Genomic DNA, 16,096 nt, shown 5'->3' on the forward strand with positions numbered 1-16,096 from the left:
TTGGTTTTTGTTCGTCGAGAGAGGACTTTACTTTTCAGTTGCCTACTTAGTCCATAGTAGCACCTGTTGGCAAGAGTGATTCTGCGTTGGATTTCCAGGCTGACATTGTTATTGCTGTTAATGCAATGGAAGGAGTCATATGTAGAAGTTCACGTAAGTGAGGAAAGTTTCTTACTGTCATTCACTTGGGAGTGGCCAGGAACAATTCTTTTACATGTGGCTAAAGCAGCTCACGACTTCCGGTCTCAGACTAAGTACATCCATTCGTTTGGAGGTGAGCTAAAGTGAGAAGGCGAAACCCGCTTATGCGGTTGTGCGTAGGGTGTGGGACCCACCACATAAAAACACCCCCCAATGTAAAGGAAGCAACAGCCTCGGATGAGAGACCCCAATTTTGATGACGACCACTGCAAACGTTTAAAGGACTATGAATTAAGGTCATGCACCTTAATTGGGAAGGTGCCTCTGCCCAGCTGGTTGATGTCCTCGTAAGAGTAAAGGCTGACATCACCGCAATCCAAGAAATGCGATGGACGGGACAAGGACGGAAGAAGGTGGGTCCTTGTGACATCCATTACAGCAGTCATACAAAGGAGCGCAAATTCGGTGTGGGATTCGTGGTGGGAGAGAGACTCCGTCATCGAGTCCTGGCATTCACTCCGGTGGATGAACGTCTAGCCACAATCCGCATCAAAGCGAGGTTCTTCAACATATCGCTGATTTGCGCCCACGCGCCGACGGAAGGGAAGGACGAAGTGATCAAAGATACATTCTATGAGCGCCTAGAACGTACCTATGAGCGCTGCCCCCGATACGATGTCAAAATCGTGCTTGGCGACGTTAAGCAACACCAAAAGCTCCGTCAGGATCGGGAAGGACCTCTCCGAGCCGTTCGATACCAGACGAGGTTTCAGACAAGGTGACTCACTCTCGTGTGATTTTTTTAACCTGATGCTGGAGAAAATAATACGATCTTCTATAAGAGTGTACAGCTACTGGCGTACGCCGATGATATCGATATCATTGGAAACAACACACGCGCCGTTAGTTCTGCTTTTTCCAGACTGGATAAGGAAGTGAAGCGTATGGGTCTGGTGGTGAACGAGGACAAGACGAAATATCTCCTGTCGTCAAACAAACAGTCAGCGCATTCGCTTCTTGGCTCTCACGTCACTGTTAACAGTCATAACTTTGAAGTTGTAGATAATTTCGTCTACCTGGGAACCAGCATTAACAGCAATAACAATTTCAGCCTGGAAATCCAACGCAGAATCACTCTTGCCAAACAAATTAGTGAAGCGTAAATATATTTAAAGTGCAAAATATATGTGAAAAAATTAATATGCAGTGAGAAATAACGAGTTGAAAATTGTTCATTTTAAATCTTTAATTGCAAATATCTCAGAAACTATAAGTTTGCGGCGGCAATAATTATATATATTCGTGGCTAACTGCTATAGACAAGCCAATCGAACAAACTTTCTAAATTTTCATACGAACTGGCAGCACTGAAATCGACTTGCCTATACTTGGTAGCACTGAACTCTTTTACCACCGTCCATGTCTTACGTTTTCTGCAACAAATTTAATTTTTATTAAAATTTTTTATCCAATAAATTCTATACAAAAATACTTACGATTTATCTTCGCCTGCCATTTTCAATTTCAAATTTGTGTATAACAATTTTTATTATTTCGACAATAATTTGTCCTTTGAGCTGTTCACAATAGTAAAATGATTCTAAAATGTGTAAAACAAAACTTGGTAGCACTCAGCAAGCGGAGATAGAATTTTTATTGAGGTATTCGCATACTCTCCTGCTCGAATTCAACTAGGTAACTTTGTTGTTGCTTTCACATGTAAAATTTTAGACAGCCGAGCAGCGCCCAATGAGAGCGAGCAGACCAATCGATGACAGCTATGCATACAGTGGAACTTCTCTAACTCGAATCACAATAATCCACAAAACTTCGAGTTGGAGAGAATTCGAGTTATGGAATTTTCATTAACACAAATAATTTTTCAAAAAACTGGAAAATATAGATTTAAATACAGTTTTATTTAATTACTTCGCATAAAGTTTTATGTTCACACGTTGCAACATCTATTTTGAAATTTTGTAGGTTGCATTTTGCTATTGTTTGACTCTTGACGTTTGTATCCCATGCCTTTGTTAGATGATTTATGCAATCCATAAGTGTAACATTATATTTTTCGTTCGCCTCCGTACGATATAGGGGTACTCATTTAAAATTCGGCCTCGATAGTAAAATTTTAAATTTTGTATTATGCCTTGGTCGAAAAGTTCGATTTATAGAAGGAAATTTGTATGTAAAATGCCTTTCAAGAGTGCCTTCAAGAGTTCGAGTTGTGGAAGGAAATTTGTATGAAATTTGGTTTGTAAACGCTATTACCAACTCAAAAGTTCAAGTTATGGAGATCTTCGAGTTATAGAAGTTCGAGTTATGAAAGTTCCACTGTATTTTGAAAACGAATAAAGAAAGAGTGATTATACACTCAAGAATATCTCAGGATGTTCAAAGTTCATTCGCGCAAAACTACTTTTTGTATTGGCGGCCTTCGGCCGCGCTTCAAAAAATTAACCCTGGTCGAGCCAACACCGGGGATTATCAATGATTTGGGAAATTACAAGTTCTTTCGAGCAGAACTACTTATTTCATTGGTGGCCTTCGGCCTTTAAAAAAGTAACCCTAGTCGAGCAAACACTGGGGATTATCAAAAATAGGAGAAACATAAATTTTTTCGCATATAACTCCTTTTGCAAAAAAGGGATAACATCCTTCTTTTTTATTTTTTAGATTCGTTTACAAAATATTGTGACGAACATGGATGCTTGAATAACCTAGAATCGACAATCGCAATCGATAACTTTGCCGGATTTATCCACCCTGCAAGACAGGTACCGGCGAATGGTGAAACGGCCAGAGAGCGGTACTAGCAGTTTCAATGAAAGTTTCCATGCTATTCTTTTTTTTATTTTTTTTTTCAAAACAAACTTTTCCTTTTCTATACTTATCCGTTTTTTCTCCCTTTCCATGTAGTCCCTGTGTTTCTCCTCATTTCTTTCCGATTGTAGTGCAGATAATTTGGTAATTGCTGTTTTCGGTGCTGATTTCCTCATCTTTTCAGCGTATTCAACTGCCATGATGATTTGTACCATCTTCGGACTGAAACACGTACTATGTTGAGTCGGCCGATTTGCTCTTAAAAGATATGCTCTGCAATCGCTTATAATGGGGATACATCTTGCTCAGTTTTTCTAAAAGCATAAAATAAATTACTAATAAAATATAAATTTCGAAATTCATTATACTTTCGTTCAATGCTTTCGATACCTTGTTCCTCTAATAGGCCGGCGCCTGTCCCATTTCTCCACTGTTCTGCTTTGTTGTATGCGGTGCGCATGATGCGTACTTTCCACCGTACTAAATTCCAATCTGCTGAGATACCTGTTTCTAATAGTTATTTTTTTGTAAAAAATTTGTGCGGAAGACATCTGTAGTATAAAAAGATATAAAAGCGTCCATACCAATAAATATAAACAAACAAAATCGGAATAGCTGCAAATTACTTCAAACGACGGATGCTCCAGCAAATAGTTAAGAACTTGACCCACTTCTTCTGCTGTCCATTTCTTATTAGGTTTTTCCCGCCGCCTTATTTTATCTTTTTTTAACTTCTGTAAAATAGACTTTTTATTAAAATATTTAAAAAAAATCTTAGCAATAATAACTTACAGCGTCCATCAGTTCAGCCATCTTTTTAATTGTGATCAGCTGTGAGAAATGTACAAAGCAAAAACCTCAATTACAATAGGGTCGCACTATTGTATTTTCTCACACTGGTGTATTTGAATGGTACGTATATTTTGTTGTTGGATTTTTACTACATTTACTATAAAAACCACAGAAACCACGAATACAAAAATACAATGGCAAATACAACAGATCCCGAATACCCCTTATGTATATGTTTTCCTTTTGACAATTCTCAGTGTATTAAATATCAAAAATATGAAAAGGCACTTAAAAGAGGAAAATTGCATACAATTTTGTATTGTGGCTTAAATATTACGGACATTTAAGCGGGAAAGGCACTTCAGCGGATGCTCTTAAACGGGGAATTTTATATGTAAATTTAGAGAAAAACCAACGATGCCGCAAAATATGGTCACTTAAGCGGGGATCACTATACAGTGGAATTCCATTACTCGAACTTTTAAATTGCCAATAGCGTTTAGAAATCAAATTTCATACAAATTTCCTTCCATAACTCTAACTTCCCTAACTCAAAGTTCTCCATAACTCGAACTCTTTAATTGGCAATAGAAGTTAAATTTCATACAAATTTACTTCCATAAACCGAACTTTTCGATCAGGGCATAATAAAAATTTAAAATTTTACTATCGAGGCAGAATTTTAAAATATTTCCTATATATCGTAATAAATATGATTTTACATTTAAAGGTTGCAAAGTCATATAACAAAGGCATACAGACGTTAGGAGCCAAACAATTGCAAACTGCAACAAACAAAATTACAGAATACATGTTTTAACGTATGTACACAAAGCTTTATGCGAAGTAAATGAATAAAACTGGGTATAAACCCTCATTTTACAGTTTTTTGAAAAATTTTATGTTTTAACGAAAATCTAAGTCCAGGGTTTTTTGTGGATTATGGTGATTCGAGTTAGAGAAGTTCCACTGTATTTAATTTGTAATTATTCTTTAGATTGGACCCAAGACGACGTTGTGTGTTACGTTAAGGTACATTGCTGCAATATACGAAAGCCACATACTGAATTAACAAAAATATTTCAACTGAATATTTTAAAGGTTACTTTAATAATTGATTTAATTTAATATATATGGGTACTGTATCGAACACTTTCAAAGCTGTAGTGTTTTCGTCCAAGCGGACAACATGACCTAGCCAGCGTAGTCGCTGCCTTTCTATTCCCTGAACTATGTCAACGTCGTCGTATAACTAGTACAGCTCATCGTTCCATCGTCTACGGTATTCGCCGTTTCCAATGTTCTGAGGACCATAAAACTTGCACAAAAATTTACTCTCGAAAACTCCTAGTGTCGTCTCATCGGATGTTGACATCGTCCACGCTTCTGCACCATAAAGCAGGATGGGAATGATAAGCGAATTGTAGAATTTGATTTTGGTTCGTCGAGAGAGGACTTTACTTTTCAATTGCCTACCCAGTCCAAAGTAGCACCTGTTGGCAAGAGTAATTCTGCGCTGGATTTCGAGGCTGACATTGTTAGTTGGCGTAAGCCAACAGCTAAATCTTATAGGAGATTGTAACTTCTCTATTAACTCTGCAGCTCAGCAGTCACCTTGTCTGAAACCTCTTTTGGTAACAAACGGTCTCGATCCTGACGGAGCATTTTTTGTTGCTTAACGTGAGCTTACACAGCCGTATTAGTTTTGCGGGGATACCAAATTCTGGCATAGCGGCCTAAAGGCAACATATTTTCGTGCTGCAGCTTTAAAATCGACGAAAATGTCGAGTGTGTCGATTCTGTTTCTGACGTAGATTTTCCAGGTCTAAAGCCACACCGATAAGGTCCAATCTGTTTGTTGACGGTGGGCTTTAGTCTTTCACACAGCACGCTCGATAGAGCCTTATAAGCGATCTCATCCGAGGCTGTTGCTTCCTGTTCGTTGGTAATTGGTTTTTATGTGGTGGGTCCCAAACCCTACGCACAACCGCGGACGCGGGTTCGCCTTCTCACTTTAGCTCGCCTCCAAAAGGCTGTTTGTTGGCTACCCAGAGGATACTTTGTCTAAAACTGGAAGTCGTGAGGTGCTTGAACCATGTGGGGAAGCATCGTTACTGGCCACTCCCAAGTGAATGGTAATCAAAAACTTTCCTCATTTACGTGAACTTCTACACATGATCCCATCCTTAATATATATGTATATACAACAAAACATCATTAAATTCTCATAAAAAATATTCAAATAGTTCATCGCATAATAAATAATAATACATTAGAAGCATTCAATGCTAATTTAATTTAAAAATTTAATAAAATTTTCTTCCAATATACAGTACTTTTCGTTTAATTGACCCTATGGTTAATGGGTTTCCCCGTTTAATGTTATCCGGCAAAAAATATAGCATATGAATGCACATGTAAATTTTCTCGGATAATTGGACTCGGTTAATTGATTTTCCCGCTTAGTTGGTTTAAAATATATTTCATCAAAAAACATTTTCCTTTTAAATTTCCCCGGTTAATTCCACCAAATAATATTGTTGAAAAAACTATTCTTCTAATCAACACAGTTATAGTTTCGTTCACATAACGGTTATTTGTAAGTCATAAAACTAAACGAGTTAGATATAGGGTTATATATATCAAAATGATCAGGGTGACGAGACGAGTCAAAATCTTGACGAAATTTGGAACACACGTTCCTTGGGACCGTGAGAGGGTTGCGTTCGAAAATGGGCAAAATCGGACCACTGCCACAAAATGGCGAAAACCGAAAACACAAAAAGTATCATAACTAAGCCATAAATAAAGTTATAAAAGTAAAATTTGGAACACAGAATCGCACTAGGAAGGGGCATATTTGGATGTAATTTTTTTTGGGAAAGTGAGCGTGACCCCGCCCCTAAATCGGTTATTTGTATATATCTCGCAAACCAATAATGCTATATAAACCAAACTTTCTGCAGTCAATTCTCTTACGTACCCCACCACACACCATGAAATTAGTTGAAATCGGATAATAACCACGCCCACCTCCCATACAAAGGTTATGTTGAAAATTACTAAAAGTGAGTTAACTCAGTAAAGAAAAACGCCAGAAACACTAAATTTCACATCAAAAATGGCAGACGGAAGCTGCACTCAGATTTTTTTACAAAATGGAAAATGGGCGTGGCATCGCCCACTTATGGGTCAAAAAATATATCTCAGGAACTACTCGACCGATTTCAATAAAACTTGGTATGTAACAGTTTCTTTACATCCCAATGATATGTTGTGAAAATATGCCAAATCGCTTTACAACCACGCCTACTTCCTATATACCAGAATTTTAAGACGATCTGAATCGTTTACTTTACAATATATAAAGTAAGCACCAGTGAAGATATCGATGCAGAGCTTTGCACAAATACTACCTTTAAAGTGTGGCAGCCCCATTCTAAAAATCGCCGAAATCGGACCATTGGTTTTCAAGGCCCCATTAATCGAACATGAGGACCTCGGTGCTTCTAACCTAATATTATGTTTTCCAACTTTCAATGGTATTTATATAATGGTATTTATACAACTTTCAATGGTATTATACAGTGCTTCGTTTTGTGGTTGCGGTTGGGCGTGGGGAAATAGAGGGCGCAAATGATTCCACACAAAGTTATCCAAAAAAAAAAAACAAATATTCTTTATAATAATTATAATTTTATTATCATCAACATTCCGCGCGCTTTGCAGTATTACTGCAAATGCAGTTTACAATTAATTATTACTTAAAACTAACATGCGACTGGCTCTTACACTTCCTCTGGTAAGCGGTGAATTCTTGCAGATGGGGTGGACGACGACGCGAATCGAGTCTGGTTCGGTCCGGAAAATGCCGCTGAGACAAATGGAGTCTTAGACGGTCATTGCCATGCCACCAAACTGCATAGATATTACCACATTCCGAGGTCGGTGAGACGATTCGAGTCTAACTCGATCCTGGGTAAATGGTAAATGTCAGAGGCGTAGGTAGCCAGTGCATTTTATAGGGTCGATATTATATAGTTTGGGTGACGAGTTGTCCCACTGTCGCTGGTTGTAACCCTGGCAGTATGAGCCGGGAGTAGATGTCCTCTCCCAAAATTACCTCGACTGGCGCTGACTTGTAGAAGTCGTTGTCTGTGGGTATTACGTTCTGGAAGTGTTGAAGTGTGTGGTCTTCCAGAGACCTTACTGGCGACCTTGATGACGTTGTATTAGTCCAGTTACGGAGATTTTTTACTGTCCACCATGGTTGTCCCGAAACATAAGATCGCACACTCGGCTGTCTTCGCGGGCTTGAGTGCGGAGTCGCAGTCGTGAAATAGTGGAGGTGAGAATGATAGTGGATGCACTGTGATGAACCTGGTTGCAATGCGTATCTTGATTAAGGCGGTCGGTGAAAGCGCTATTTTTTGCTGCCAAGGTAGTGTTGCGTGCTTGACGTCGAGCACCTCGTCCACACCTTCTCTTCGAACGGGGTGGCCGGCGGGACGCATTGCGAATCCGTCGTAGCGATGGTGAACTGATTCTCTTCCATTTCCGCTGCCTCTTGCTCGACTTGTTGTGCCCATGTTAATTCTACAACATCCTCGTCTAGTTCTTCGGCATCTGAACTAATGCCATGGAGCATTTTATGGTGAGGGCTGCCGCAATGTTTACAGCGAATTACGCTTTCGCACTCATCCTTTGAGTGGTTCGAGGCAAGGCAGTTGCTGCAATAGCGGTGAATTAAGGTCGTCCTCAGCCTAATTTCTGGGGACATCTGACGAAATTTTGGACACCAGCGAAGAAGGTGACTGTCTATGCATAACGGGCAATTGATGGTCGTCATTTTGAATAATTTCTTGAATGAAAAAGAAAATTATTAAGGTGTGAATGTATAGAATAAATTAACATTGATTGGGTAAAATGACAACTTTTGTGATAGGCCTACAGACTAAGCCGCGTTGAGTTTTGATGTCCACAACTCGAACTCGTTGGTCCAACCCTGGATATATTTTGGTGATCTCCATTCATTTGGAGGTAAATTTTCATCACGAACTACCACTAGGTCGTTTACTTGGACGTTCTGTTGGAGATATTTACATTTCTTTCGTTTCTGAAATTCCTTTAAGCATTCGGTCTTCAATCTCTGACAAAAGTGCTGACTTAGGGCCTTTAGTTTTTGACATCGGTTTACTAATGATAGCGGGTTCTCAGTGATTTCTGGTACTACCGTTGCAAGTATGGGTGCACCGACCAGGAAATGACCTGATGTTAATGGAGTCAGGTCGTTGATGTCATCCGTCATAGAACTTATAGGCCGAGAGTTTAGACAGGCTTCTATTCGAGCTAACAGCGTAGAAAGTTCCTTGAATGTGTACTTCATAGAGCCTGACAATTTTTTGAAGTGAATTTTAAAACTTTTCACTCCAGCCTCCCACAAGCCCCCATATGAGGAGCACCTGCAGGAATGAAATGCCAGTTTAGGTGGGGTAAATTGATGGAGTTGGCTATCGCGTCAGGGCATGTCTTCAAGAAGGCTTTGAAATGTTTCTGAATTTCCTTCGATGCTCCAACGAAATTAGTGCCATTGTCCGAATAAATGTGATTTGGACAACTTCGACGTGATACGAATCTTGTGAGAGCACTGATGAATGCGACTGTAGATAAATTACTAGTGGCTTCAACATGGATAGCCCTTGTTGAAAAGCAAACAAAAACGCATACATATCCCTTTGCCTGATAAGCTCGGCCTGTATAGTTTTTGATGTCGAATAAACCAGTGAAATCTACTCCGGTGGACTCAAAAGGCCTTGTGAGATTTGTTCTTACAATTATGTATCACTGTGCGAATTAGATTCTTTGGCTTTAGGATTCAAAATTGCATACGTAGAAGCCGCAGGACTAGTTGATTACCTCCGTGAAGGGAAGTAATATGAATAAATTTTACCAATAATTTTGAAAATTGATCGCTGTAAGGTAGTATAATTGGGTGCTGCTCATCGAAGCTGAGGGAGGGAGCGTTGGTTAAACGTCCTCCTACTCTTATAACTCCGTTATTATCAACAAAGGGATTTAGTGATAGAATGGAAGATTTTTTATTAATAGGTACATTTTTAGTTAAATCTGAGTACTCAGAAGCAAAATGTGCCTTCTGAGTTAACTGAATAAGTCTGTGTTTGACAAATTTAACTTCATCAGAAGTGAGCGTTGAAGACGGTGAAGGGGTCTTGCAATTTGGATGAATTCTGTTGTAGAAACTAAAGATTCGAGAAATTACACGGAGTGCTCTTGAAAATTCGGAAAAACGTTCCAAAACGTCTTCGGTCTCAATAACTGATGCATGATAGACACGAATGCTTTTAACCTCCAGGGTAGTCTCAACGTCTTCTGCAGAATTTTGTTTTGGCCACTTGGATGGTTGAAGTTTTAACCACTTAGGAGAGATTCTTCTGCTAGCCAGGTCAGCGGGATTATCTTCTGAGTTGACATGCTTCCAGTTCTCAATTTGTGTATGACCGCAAATTTTTGATATTCGATTCGCAACGAATGTCGACCAAGAACATGGCGGCTTGCGTAGCCATGCGGGAACGATGGTGGAGTCAGTCCATAAATATATTCCATGATATACAATATCTAGTTTGGGTTGCAGATATTCGACCGTTTTTGCCGTGTTTGCTAAAAGCAAGCCGGTTTTAATCACGTAATCGTTCACCTGCATGCGCAAATAGATCGCTGCGCCGTACGCCTTTTCTGAGGCATCGCAGAATCCATGGAACTGTACTTGACAGTTCGGTGTGTAAGATACCCATCGCGAGATCCTGATAGTGCTTATATGTGGGTTGTTATGAATGTCTTCCACTGGTTGAGAAATTTGGAGGTCAAAGTTTCGCCCCAATCGGTTTTTGGGGACATATGGTTACCTGCATTAAAATTTTAGCAACGATGATTACTGGGGTGGATAAAGAAGGTGTCTTTGGCACAACAGTCGGCCTCCATGACGAAACATCACCAAACGGTCTGAGGCTGATCGACTTCGCTGGGGCCCGAAATATGGTCATCTGTAGTACTAGATTCCAGCATAAGAAAATCCATCAAGCTACTTGGCTGTCCCCGGATCGAATCACTCGCAACCAGATCGATCATGTTGTGATAGATGGACGACATGTCTCCAGTGTTTTTGATGTGCGTACGCTTCGTGGTCCCAACATCGACTCGACCACTATCTTGTAGCAGCTAAGATACGCACCCGCCTCTGTGTAGAAAAGCGCACACGTCAACAAACACAAGGAAGGTTCGACATCGAGAAGCTGCAATCACAACCGACAGCCGAACGATTTTCTACTCGACTTGCACTCCTGCTCTCTGAGAGCACTTATCAGCATCTCGGTATAAGGGAGCTGTGGGACGGCATATCAAACTCCTTACGTACAGCTGCAACCGAAACCATTGGCTTTCGGAAAAGCCAAAAAAACAGCTGGTATGATGAGGATTGTCGTCTCGCAGTGGAGAGAAAACATACTGCCTACCTCGCAATGTTGCGATCGACCGCAACACGAGCGGGATGGGAAAGATACCGAGAGCTGAAGAGGGAAGCGAGACGCATTTGCAGAAAAAGAAAGAAAGAGGCAGAAATGCGTGAGTATGAAGAGCTTGACAAGCTGGCCGACAGGGGTAATGCTCGAAAATTTTACGAAAAGATCCGGCGACTAACTGAAGGTTTCAAGACCGGAGCACACTCCTGTAGGACCCCCAGCGGTGATCTAGTGGTTAATGACCAGAGTATACTGTGTTTGTGGAGGGTACACTTCTCCAGCCTGCTGAATGGCAGTGAAAGTTCAACACCAGGAGATGGCGAACCCGATTCCCCAATCGACGACGATGGAACAGATGTTCCATTGCCCGACCGTGAAGAAATTAGAATAGCAATTACCCGCTTGAAGAACAACAAGGCGGCGGGGGCCGATGGATTGCCGGCCGAGCTATTCAAATACGGCGGCGAAGAGCTGATAAGGTGCATGCATCAGCTTCTTTGCGAAATATGGTCGGAAGAAAGCATGCCCGACGATTAGAATCTCAGTGTACTCTGCCCAATCCACAAAAAGGGAGACCCCACAATCTGCGCCAACTATCGTGGGATAAGCCTCCTTAACATCGCTTATAAGGTTCTATCGAGCGTACTGTGTGAAAGTCTAAAGCCCACCGTCAACAAACTGATTGGACCTTATCAGTGTGGCTTTAGACCTGGAAAATCAACAACTGACCAGATATTCACCATGCGCCAAATCTTGGAGAAGACCCGTGAAAAAAGGATCGACACACACCATCTATTTGTCGACTTTAAAGCTGCTTTCGACAGCACGAAAAGGAGCTGCCTTTATGCCGCGATGATTGAATTTGGTATCCCCGCAAAACTAATACGGCTGTGTAAGTTGACGTTGAGCAACACCAAAAGCTCCGTCAGGATCGGGAAGGACCTCTCCGAGCCGTTCGATACCAAACGAGGTTTCAGACAAGGTGACTCGCTATCGTGCGACTTCTTTAACTTGATGCTTGAGAAAATTATAAGAGCTGCAGAGCTAAATAGAGAAGGTACAATCTTCTACAAGAGTGTACAGCTACTGGCGTGCGCCGATGATATCGATATCATTGGAAACAACACTCGCGCCGTTAGTTCTGCTTTTTCCCGCCTGGATAAGGAAGCGAAGCGAATGGGTCTGGTGGTGAATGAGGACAAGACGAAATATCTCCTGTCATCAAACAAACAGTCAGCGCATTCGCGTCTTGGCTCCCACGTCACTGTTGACAGTCATAACTTTGAAGTTGTAGATAATTTCGTATACCTAGGAACCAACATTAACACCCATAATAATGTCAGCCTTGAAATCCAACGCAGAATCACTCTTGCCAACAGGTGCTACTATGGACTGAGTAGGCAATTGAAAAGTAAAGTCCTCTCTCGACGAACAAAAACTAAACTCTACAAGTCCCTCATCATTCCCGTCCTACTTTATGGTGCAGAAGCGTGGGCGGTGTCAACATCCGATGAGACGGCACTAGGAGTTTTCGAGAGAAAGGTTTTGCGGAAGATTTACGGTCCCTTAAACATTGGCAAAGGCGAATACCGCAGAAGATGGAATGATGAGCTGTATGTGTTGTTCGACGACATAGACATAGTCCAGCGAATAAAAAGACAGCGGATACGCTGGCTGGGTCATGTAGTTCGTATGGATGAAAGTGCCCCAGCTCTGAAAGTTTTCGATGCAGTACCCGCTGGTGGAAGCCGAGGAAGAGGGAGACCTCCACTCCGGTGGAAGGACCAGGTGGAGAAGGACCTGTCTTCACTTGGTATTACCAATTGTCGCCAAACCGCCAAAAGGAGAGATGCGTGGCGCACTGTTGTGGACTCGACTATAACCGCGTAAGCGGTTTCTACGCCAGTTAAGAAGAAGATTACTGGACTTAACCATCCTGCTGGGTCGAACAATTTGGCTATCATAGACAAAACTTCTCTTTTAGTGAAATAGTCTTTGTTGTCCAGAGGTTTAGTGGAAATGTAAAAGTTGTCCGATCTCGCATTCCATCGAATTCCCAACGTTTTGGCTTCGCTACTGCTTTTTATTTACATTTAAATTTTCAAAGTTATGCAAAAGCTTAAAAGATACTCACACGCTTAGCTTTATTAACAGTTATTAAATGGATTTTACAGCTACAAATTAACTATGCATACATAATATATAAGTATTTTTTTGCATTTTACAAAAGTAATACTCATAAAGCTTAAAAACCGAGTTGATCACTCTATATGCCTGACATTCTACTTTGCAAAGTATTGCGTTTAAGTCGTTTCATTTTAGTAAATGTCAAATTTTGTTAGAAAAAAAGTAATTTTGCTGGATTTCGAAGTGCTGGATCGACAAAATTCGCTTGAAGTGTTAGTTGGAGACAGATTTTATCCAAGCGACCAGTAATGGTCCTTTACTAACACATCATACCAAATCCAAAATGGTTTAATGATATAATCCATTGAAGTGTTAGTTGGAGACTGATTTTATCCAAGCGACCAGTAATGGTCCTTTACTAACACTTCATACCAAATCCAAAATGGTTTAATAATATAATCCAGCACACACACTACTCCTCAAATACCGTTAATATAAAGTTTTTTTTTTTACAATTGTACCTAGTATACAACGATTAAATACTAACAACAATTCAATTCTAATAACTTAAAAGTAATAATTAAAAGCTAAATGTTAGTGAAATTCATTTGCTGCTACAATTGCCTTTCTAAGTCTGAAGGCCTCTAACGTTTCAGTCGGTTTTCTCGTTCAGCAGTACCGATGAGTCTAGATGCCTCTTCATTTACATGCTGTGTAAGCCTCATTTCGTGAGTCTTTTCAAGTTTGGTTATTTCGTTTACTACTGGATTCACACCAAGATCACGGTGAAGGTCAGCAGATCTAACGTTCCAAGGAGCATTAACTATACTTCTTAGTACCTTATTTTGGAAGCGCTGAATGCAGGCAATATAGTTTTGACTTGAGCAACCATAGGCCCAAATTGGCTTTAGTACTTGATTATATATAAACAGCTTGTTTGCGATTGGAAGCGTGGATCTTCTACCGACCAGATGGTAAAACTTAGCAAATTTTAAATCAAGCTCACACTTTTTTTTCTTGACATGCTCTTTCCAGCGAAGCCTTGCATCTAGGGTGATACCTAGGTACTTAGCATTATTGTGATATAGAAGTACCATTTATATAAATGGGATGGCTTTTTTAAAGTGAAGTCTACGTGCATTGTTTTGGAATCGTTTAATTTAATGCGCTATTTGGAAGCCCATTTAGTAATTGCACTGACTTCTGTTTGCACTCGAATGGTAGATATTGAGGTTGACTCTCCTGCTGCTAACAGGGCTGTGTCATCCGCAAATGTCGCTGTCACATAAGTTGAGTCAGTGGGGATATCACTTGTAAAAAGCAAGTAACGAATTGACTCCAACACGCTATGCATCCTCTTGTTTTATGCGAAAATATCTGTCTTTTAGGTAGGAAGCAATTATTTCCCAATATTGTTTGGGTAACATATATTTCAGTTTCAGCAGTAGACCCGAAAGCCAAACTCTATCAAACGCCTGAGACACGTCTAGAAGGTCGCAGAACAAACGTTCTTTTCATCCATAGCATTTTCAACGAAATTAGCGATTCGATGTACCTGGTCAATTGTTGAATGATGATCACGAACTGACGTACTGATAAGACTTTTAATTTCTTTACAAGTAACTGGAGATTTTCACAGTTTAGCTCATCTCCATCGTTAGGTGTAAATGTGTTTCTCAAATGATTTGCAAATACTGCAGCTTTTTCTGCATTCGTTTTGGCCCATTCAGTTTCGTTTAATTTTATTGGTGCGACATGTTTTATTTGTTTATTGATATTCCTTGCAGCTTTCCAGAGCGAATAATCGTGAGTGAGTTTGGACAAATACGTTTTGAAGGAATAGTTTTTAAACTGTCTAAGTTTTGTTCTTAGTTCCGCTGTACATCTATTAAGCTCTGTTTGGGGAGCAGCCGACCTAGTTTGCTGCCATCTTCGTCGAAGTTTGCTTTTTTATGGACACCATATAAGATGTATTATTGGAATTTGTTTCCACTTAGATTCACGCGAATATTCGGTGTACTGTTCCACGCAGCATTTTGAATTACTTTTGTGAAAGATTCAACTTCACAATCTAAGTCGGTCGGCATTAAAATCGACTTTATTCAGTAAAGTCTTAAATTTATACCAATCAGTATGTTTATTAGATGCCAGACGAAATTACTGGTTTTCCACATAAAGTTAGTAACACTGGTGAATGATCAGAGCTTAAATCTGAGCTATCTTCAATACGTAAATTGGTTTTCGATACTTTGTTGATGACAAAAAAGTCAAGTAGATCTGGTAATTTCCTACTATCTGCAGGCCAATAAGTGGGTCTCCCTGTCGAAATGACATTGCATCCAATAAGTTGTATAGCTTTCAGTAGTTCTCGACCTTGGTTGTAATTAAACGTGATCCCCAATGAGTCTGTTTTGCATTAAAGTCACCACCCATAATGTACCTGCCGTCATATTTTTTAATAAACTCGTATTGAAAAATTTTGATTTTGAATTTTAAAACTGAATGGTTCGTAAAATGTGTTTCGGTTAATATAAAGTAATATATTTTCTTTTATGGTTCACTATTTTCAGGTTCACTCTTAAGTTTAGTTTTTTCGTTTCACATGCTTTGTTAGTTTTGTTGGTTGTGGTTGGCCGTGGGGAAATAAAGAGCGCAAATGATTCCACACAAAGATA

At 40.0% G+C, this 16,096-nt stretch overlaps 1 protein-coding gene across 3 annotated transcripts; it reads right to left on the minus strand.

The window, feature by feature from the left end:
• Positions 1–3,335: 3,335 nt before the first annotated feature.
• On the minus strand, positions 3,336–3,848 carry LOC105215033 (uncharacterized). Of its 3 annotated transcripts, none has more exons than XM_011188775.3 (3): positions 3,760–3,848; positions 3,594–3,701; positions 3,336–3,518 (listed from the first exon to the last, which is right to left on the minus strand). In XM_011188775.3, exons 1-3 carry the CDS (start codon positions 3,778–3,780, stop codon positions 3,342–3,344), a joined length of 306 nt encoding a protein of 101 aa, XP_011187077.3. In that variant the 5' UTR covers positions 3,781–3,848; the 3' UTR covers positions 3,336–3,341. The 3 variants fall into 3 exon arrangements, with proteins under 3 accessions (XP_011187077.3, XP_054088279.1, XP_054088278.1); XM_054232304.1 differs by having other exon boundaries at positions 3,336–3,471; positions 3,552–3,701; XM_054232303.1 differs by having other exon boundaries at positions 3,336–3,477; positions 3,552–3,701.
• Positions 3,849–16,096: the final 12,248 nt, after the last annotated feature.

Source organism: Zeugodacus cucurbitae, chromosome 5 (assembly GCF_028554725.1).
Source record: "Zeugodacus cucurbitae isolate PBARC_wt_2022May chromosome 5, idZeuCucr1.2, whole genome shotgun sequence".
Lineage (NCBI taxonomy): Eukaryota > Metazoa > Arthropoda > Insecta > Diptera > Tephritidae > Zeugodacus > Zeugodacus cucurbitae.

Coding starts and splice junctions, on each gene's coding strand:
- LOC105215033 (XM_011188775.3), bottom strand. CDS start 3,780: ATGGCTGAACTGATGGACGCT. Junction 3,702..3,759: donor TGGCTGAACTGATGGACGCT/GTAAGTTATTAT, acceptor TCTATTTTACAG/AAGTTAAAAAAAGATAAAAT. Junction 3,519..3,593: donor TGGAGCATCCGTCGTTTGAA/GTAATTTGCAGC, acceptor TTTATACTACAG/ATGTCTTCCGCACAAATTTT.